Source organism: Vulpes lagopus, chromosome 7, assembly GCF_018345385.1.
Source record: "Vulpes lagopus strain Blue_001 chromosome 7, ASM1834538v1, whole genome shotgun sequence".
Lineage (NCBI taxonomy): Eukaryota > Metazoa > Chordata > Mammalia > Carnivora > Canidae > Vulpes > Vulpes lagopus.
Genome location: NC_054830.1, coordinates 111203138 through 111210537, shown reverse-complemented (window position 1 = coordinate 111210537; position 7400 = coordinate 111203138). Strand labels below are relative to the sequence as shown.

At 43.8% G+C, this 7400-nt stretch overlaps 1 protein-coding gene across 1 annotated transcript in view; it reads left to right on the top strand.

Annotated features, from left to right (window-relative positions):
* Positions 1-1321: 1321 nt before the first annotated feature.
* HSPA4 (heat shock protein family A (Hsp70) member 4) overlaps positions 1322-7400 on the top strand; it is a 49115-nt gene continuing 43036 nt past the window's right edge. Inside the window, exon 1 of the mRNA XM_041761779.1 lies at positions 1322-1745. Within this exon, the coding sequence (XP_041617713.1) occupies positions 1639-1745 (107 nt within the window). The 5' untranslated portion in view covers positions 1322-1638. The remainder of the gene's footprint in view (positions 1746-7400) is intronic.

Genomic DNA, 7400 nt, shown 5'->3' with positions numbered 1-7400 from the left:
GATCCGATTGTTCTAGCCTTAAGGTTGAGATCTTCAACTCAGTCTCCGTTCCAGCAATACATCAGTTTTTGTAGTTTTCAGCAAACCATGCTGTTTTTTTTTTTTCCACAACTTGAAAGCAGGCTTTTGCCTTTCTGTAAAGTCCTCCTTGCTGCCTTGTATTGGGATTCATTTTACTTTTTTAGCTGTCCTCAAGGCCGGTGGGATTCGGGTTTTGGGAGGTTGAAGCTTATATTATACATTTAAATCCTTTAAAAAAATGTCACAAAGTATTTAGGACAAAAGAATCACAATTACTGGAGACTTGGAGATACAGATTCCCCCACTGAGATCTCTTCAATCAATTTATCAGAAATAAGGACATCTGGGTGGCTCAGTGGTTGAGCGTCTGCCTTTGGCTCAGATCATGATCCAGGGTCCTGGGAGCAAGTCTTGCACCGGATTCCACGCAGGGAGCCTGCTTCTCCCTCTGCCTATGTCTCTGCCTCTCTATCTCTCATGAATAAATAAAATCTTGAGAGAATAAATTCTTATTATCTAGAGTTGTTTTCCGATGGCAGGATGGAGTTCGCCAGCTCCCGGAACACTCCGGAAGTGAGGGGCCCTAAAGTTTAAGATTCATTAGCCTCAAGTAATCCTGTCACTTACTGGCTGGTCTGAGCGGACCTACGTAGCGTATCATCCATCTGTGACTCTTGCATTCAGCTCAGGACAGGTGCTTGGATTGTGTTGGGGATTTCAAGTTTCAAGTCCTATCGGCCTCTAAGGGCGCCAGCAGCTTAGAGAACGGTGAGGCAAGACTGAGTGAGAAAAACCACGCCAGTGCGACCGAGACGATTCCCGTTCTCCGCCGGGGAGGGCGCTGTCTTGGACTTGGACAGAGACCTACCTAAGGCCCGTCTCAGGGCCTCTTTCCAAGGGCAGCCTGGTCCTCAACCGGCCGACCCGCCCTAAGGGCGCAGACTCTCTGGGTTCTGAAGTTTAGTCTGCGCTTCCATTTTGGGGGCGCAACACAAAGTGGGGCGCAGGAGGTCCCATCACCGGAAGTTTCTTTGATAGAGAAAAACGGCGGAAGTAGGCCAACGGCCTCTTCGGTATTTTGCCTCAAGCTGGCTCTCCTACTTTCTTCTAGAAGGCAAGGCGCCCCACTGCTTTCTGCCGCCATTGGGAGTCGCTGCGGCGGGCTTTGCGCGCAGGCTCAATTGGCTTCCCACCCCTCTTTCACCCGCTCCATCCCTTCCGAGGTTTTCTTGCCTGGACATGACGTAGGCTCGTCGTAACTGGGGGCGGAACTTCAGAAGGAAAAGCGTCTGAGCCGGGGTCTCGCGAGATCACTCTTCTCCTTCGCAGTTCTCGCGCTACGGCTTTACTCTCGTCGCGACGAGATCTTTCGAGATCTTCTCCGCCCCCGCTACCGGCGCCTCTTCTGCGGCCGCTGAGCCGGAGCCGGCCTGAGCAGCGCTCTCCGCGGCGGCTCCCTTCCCGGGGACCTACGTGCCCGCGAGGGCTCCCTCACGTCCCCCGCCAGCCCCCGGCCCCCGGCCCACGCGGCCCGCACTCCGCGCGCCAGCCCCACCTGGGTCCGTGTCCCGTTTCGCCGGCCGGACCTGGGCTTGAGCCCGAACTGTAGCCGGCGCCATGTCGGTCGTGGGGATAGACCTGGGCTTCCAGAGCTGCTACGTCGCTGTGGCCCGCGCCGGCGGCATCGAGACGATCGCTAATGAGTACAGCGACCGCTGCACGCCGTGAGTGTGGGGCGGTCCGGCCGCGTGCGCTCGGGGTGGGGAGGTAGCGCCTGCTCTGGTCTGCGACCCGCGCGGGCTTGGGGAGCGCGGGCCGGGGAGTCCTGGTGGGTAAGGACACCCCGCTGGGTGTCAGGTCGCTGGTGGCCACGGCTCGCCTCGAGGGTGTGCGCCGGCGGCGATGCCTCTTCCTAGTGGCCTGCCGGTTGAGCGAGGGCTCTGCGCGGGTGCTCCTGCCAGCGGAGGGCACGGGTGGGAGCTGGAGGGAAGGCAGCGGAGGGCACGGATGTCTAGCGGACCGAGTTCTTTCAGAGGGCGGAGGCCAGGCCCAGGGCGCACTGCCGTTTCTTCAGCCTACTACAGAGTTCAGGGCTTTGCACACAGCAGGCGCCTAATAAAAGTTAGTTGAATTGAACGGGTTCTAGTGTCTGCCGGCGGCGTGAAGATGGAGCGGCCAGAATCCCACGTGAGTGGGGGCGGGGCAGCACCCGGAAGAGAGGGAGCCGGGGCACCGGAGGCTCGGGCTCGCGGGGGAACGCACAGCTACCAAAAAAAAAAAAAAAAAAAAAAAAAAAAAAATTACTTTGTGAAGTCAATGTGTTTTTTTGATACCTTTCCGTTCACGTCGGCTTTTCACATTGTTTCAGTATGTTGAACTCTGTTGGGTCATTTGCGGGTCCACACCTGACAGCGTTTCACTTTCATAGTTAATACATTCCAACCAGGGTGTTGGCCGCAATTGTTAATGAATGACTCAGGGTCTCACTTTGACTTTTAGAGCCTATAGTATGTTAAGGGACCAGTATAGACTCAGCTCTAAGAAGTCGTGACTCACTCAAGTCTTTCCTTGGGTAAAAAAAGTCTGCTTTTTGGCTCTAGAGGTACCAGTTTGGGGGGCAAAATCTTTCTTTCTTTCTTCCCTATTTTTATTTTATTTATGATAGAGAGAGAGAGAGAGGCAGAGGGAGAAGCAGGCTCCATGCCAGGAGCCCGACGCGGGACTTGATCCCGGGACTCCCTGGGCCAAAGGCAGGCGCGAAACCGCTGAGCCACCCAGGGATCCCCTCTTTCCTTTTTTAAAATTTCATTTATTTATTCATGAGAGAGAGAGGCAGAGACCTAGGCAGAGAGAAGTGGGCTCCCTGATGTGGGACTCGATCCCAGGACTTGGGGATCACGCCCTTGGCTGAAGGCAGACGCTCAACCGCTGAGCCACCCAGGCGTCCCATTTTTTTCTTTTTTTTAAAACATTTTATTTATTTTTGACAGACACAGGCAAAGGGAGAAGCAGGCTCCCTGCGGGGAGCCCAGTGCGGGGCTTGATCCCAGGATCACCGGGATCACTGCACGACCTGAGCCAAAGACAGAAGCTCAACCATTGAGCCACCCAGGTGCCCCTGGGGCAAAATCTTTTAGGAAGTTTATTATTTTCTAGGTTCTCTTACTATTTGTCAGATGGCCTTTCAAGTTTTCTGTTCCAAGGTCTATCTTCCCCCCTGATGTTCATCACCCTTCAGGAGTTTGGTAGCCAAACTAGATTGCTACCTCCACTGATTTTTGCTGCCCAGAGACCCACAACATTTCCATTCCATTTGTCAAATTTCTGCCTCTTGTTTTAGACCTAGACCAGGTGCTTCTTTGAAAACCCATCCCAGATCCTAAAATGTGATTTGATGTCCCTTTGTCAATTAATTTATAATTTTTCAGAGCCTTAACAGAGTATTCACATAGAGTTTATACCTGTTTAAAGCATACACTTCCAGTTTTTAGTGTAGTCACAATACTGCAGCTATCCCTACAATCAATTTAAAAACATTTTCATGACTCCAAAAGAAGTCCTGTACTCATTAGCTGTCACACACCAGTACCCTCTATTTTTATAGTTTTTAACAATGAGTTTTATGTTCTAATTCTAATTGCAGGGAAGGTGTTGTTTATTGTTTTTTTTTTTTTTTTTAACACGGGTTTATTTTTGAGTATTTAAGCATTAACTTTTTATTTGATATTGTCTTCCTCTACAGATCCAAGTTTATAAAGATAGTCTTCCTAAGAAATTAAAAAGGTTGGTGCACTGAGTCAGGTGCTTAACATTTTTGGTCCTTTCCTGCCTAGATTTGAACATAATTTTGATCTAGAGGGAGGAGAATTCCCCAATATTGGAACTAACAGTGTTCCTGTCTTTTTTTTTTTTTTTTTTTAGACTATGTTATGCCCCCTCCCCCCCCTTTTTAAAGGCAAACAACAGCTTTAACAATTACCAAAAATTCCATTGTTTGGGACTGAAAGAATTGTTTCACATACAAAAAGATTCGTTTTTACAAATTGAAATTAAGTTTGTCTTAGTGACTAGATTATGTGTGACCAGATACATCATGTAATTGTGATAAGAAAATACTATTTAAATACTTTAAATGGTTTTCCTTATATGATTTAACCTATATTTTATGTTTTTCAGGAACTTCTAGGAAAGTAATTTTTGAAGTATGCTTTTGATTAGCTTAAATTTCTTTCTTGGAGTCCCTAAGTAGAAAACGAGAATGGAAAGGTTAATTTTTGTAGTAAAGGAAAATGGATTTTTGTCTTAGGTACACAGAGACTATGATGTGGGTTTGCTTTAGTGGAAGTGAGATGCAGATTCTGGAGGGTGGCTGTGTTGGAAGTACCTCATTTCACATAGTGGGTGTAATAGTTTTTCGATTCAGTTTTTGAGGATCTGGTTGACTCTTGTCCAGAAGAGACCCTTGCTTTTCCACCAAGTACAGGCTTGCTTTATTTTAGCAACTGCTGAGTGCCTCCAATATGTCAGCCATTGTGTTAAGCATTAGAAGTACTCTGAACGAATAAACAAGATCCTGCCATCATGGACAGGAGTAGTGGAAAAAAAAAGCCAGATGCTAAACAAAGATGTAATTACTAACTGGTGAAGATCCAGATGGGAAAGTACAGAATAGGATGATGGGATTGGGGGGAGCTTATTTAAATTGGATGAATGAAAGGTGCTCTTAAAGAAGTGCCATTTAAGTTGAGACCTGGAGAGTGAGTAGAAATTTACATGGACCTGGTGGGTGGGTCTAAGGAAGAGTTGATTAAGGCAGAAGGAACGGCAAGTGAGGGAGACCGGAGGCATTCAGACTGCCTGGCACACTTGGCAGACTGAGAAGATCATAACTAATCTTGAGGCACTTGCGAGAATGGTGTGAGACGGAGAGGAGTTAGGCAGGACTTTGTAAATCATGTTGAGGATTTTTATTTAGGTGCAGTGAGAGTTGATGCAGTTAAAAAAATTTTTTTTTTTTAAAGATTTTGTTTATTCATGAGAAACAGAGAGGCAGAGACACAGGCAGAGGGAGAAGCAGGCTCCATGCATGGAGCCCGACGTGGGACTCGATCCCGGGTCTCCAGGATCATGCCTGGGCTGAAGGCAGCGCTAAACCGCTGAGCCACCCGGGCTGCCCAGTGCAGTTTAAATTTTAAAAATATGGTTTGTTATTTTCATGGAGAATGGTTTTTATCTGGGAAGAGGAAGAAGTAGGGTGCTACTTAGGTTATGGCAGTATTTAGTCCATGTGGGAGCTGTTCTCCACTAGTGTAGCATGGGAGGGAGATGTGGGTGGCTTTGAGATAAACTTTGGAGGTTTAAATTAGCATCCATGTAAGTGTTTTTTGATCATAGGCTTTGGAGTAAGATGAGGAACCTATTTATATATTTAGTAGGATTATTACACTAGAAAGGTACAACCTTAAAGCTTCGGAATAAAAATGTTACTGGAGTGCCAGACATTACTGAAGAATTGGCCCATACTTTCCAAAAAGAACAACTTATAGGGTAGAAATGAATTACTTAAAATAATTTCTCTATGTGAATTGTTTATATTATGATTTTCATGGACTTAGTTCCTAATAAAGTGATATATTAGGAATTTAAAGAGATGAAATTGTCTATTAGCTGCCCTTGAGAGAGCAGAAGCTGCAAGTATGTACTTTCTGGTTAACTGGAATATTAACATATATATAACTGGTGCAAGAAATGTGTTCCTATGAAGTAAATGTTTTTTTTTACGTGTTGTGTAGAACTAAGTATAGCAGTAGGATCTTGAGTCTTTTGGATTTAAAGAAAAGGAAAGTTGATTTGTTAACTAAAGTTCACATTGCTTACACCATTCTCCTGTATATGTCTGATTGCCGGTTGTGAAAGTAGTTCCTTAGAATCATTAAGGAGCTATAACAGAATCTTGTATACAAAATTGGTAGACTAATGGACAGGAACTTTATATCCTAGGCTCTCAGTTGGGTTTCCTAAATGAAAACATTTTAACATATTTGTTTGTTGTAACAATAAAAAGACTAAAATGCTGAAGTTCTTGTCCTTCTCATTATTTGCTGTTGGCTGTATATCCTTGCGTACCTTTTCCCCATACTTCTACAAATTTACATGGGGGGTGGGTATGTTTAAACAAATAGGATCATGTTATATTTTGTAAATTTTCTTTCACATATATTTTAGACATCTTTCAGAGCCAGTAAATATCAATCTCTACCTTCTTAAATGTGTAATGTTCTTCATTGTGGCTGTAACATTTTTTTTCAAACAGGTTATTTCTAAGTTTTGTAATAAACAGTTAATTGGACAATAGTCTTTTATAATTGGATTTACTTGTTAATGCTTTTATTTTTGTTGGGTAGAGTTACAGATGTGAATTTGCTAGTGCAAAGAATACACATTTGAACCTGTATATCAATGTGGGGGTTAGGGATGCTGACTTTTGTGCAGTCAAAAATCTATGTATAAAAACTATTGACTTCCCAAAAACTGAATCGCTAGTAGCCTGCTGTTGACCAAAAGCCTTACTGAAAATGTAAATAGTTAACATGTATTCTGTATATATATTCTATATTGTATTCTCAAAGTAAGCTAGGGAAAAGAAAATGTTAGTAGAATCATAAGAGGAAATCCATTTATACTACTGTATTGTATTGTATTGAAAAATCTATCCATACATGGAGCCACACATTTCAGACCATACTATTCAAGAGTCAGCAATGTCACCAGGATACTTCACACAAATTTAAAGGATTAATTTATAACAGGAAGATAAGTGATTCACTGGGCATTGTAAAGATTATAATGAGCTGAAACTAAAGTGTTTAGTGTAAAGCTGTTCACAGTAAATATCGCTCAGGTGTTTTCTAGTATTGTTACTACTTTTCGTACTTTTTTTTTTTTACTAATCCTCTTCATTTAATGATATATATATATTGGAATAATAAAATGAAAACTATTGAAGTTTGCCTGAAGGGTTCATAGTTCATAGCTTTTAATGTGTGAATCTTCCTGACTGGAGAATTTGCTGTGCTTTAGGGAACTGTGTATCCTAAGTGTGAGTTTGGTCTGTTTGATGTCAGGTTTTTGGGGTACTTTCTTGTTCAGGGCTAAGGCCGTAAGCAATACTCTAACTCATGTAATCTTTTCCATGACAATTTTGCTTAAATCTGTTATTTGATAATCTAAATGTTATTGTGGGTTCTCTGATAAGCTCATTTTTTTTATATCAGTTAAGAAAGAATTAGAGCAACAGCTGTTCTAAATATCTCAAGAGCAGTTCTACACATTCTTACAAACATGAAACTGCCTTTTAAGGATCTGTGTTGATTGCAGCT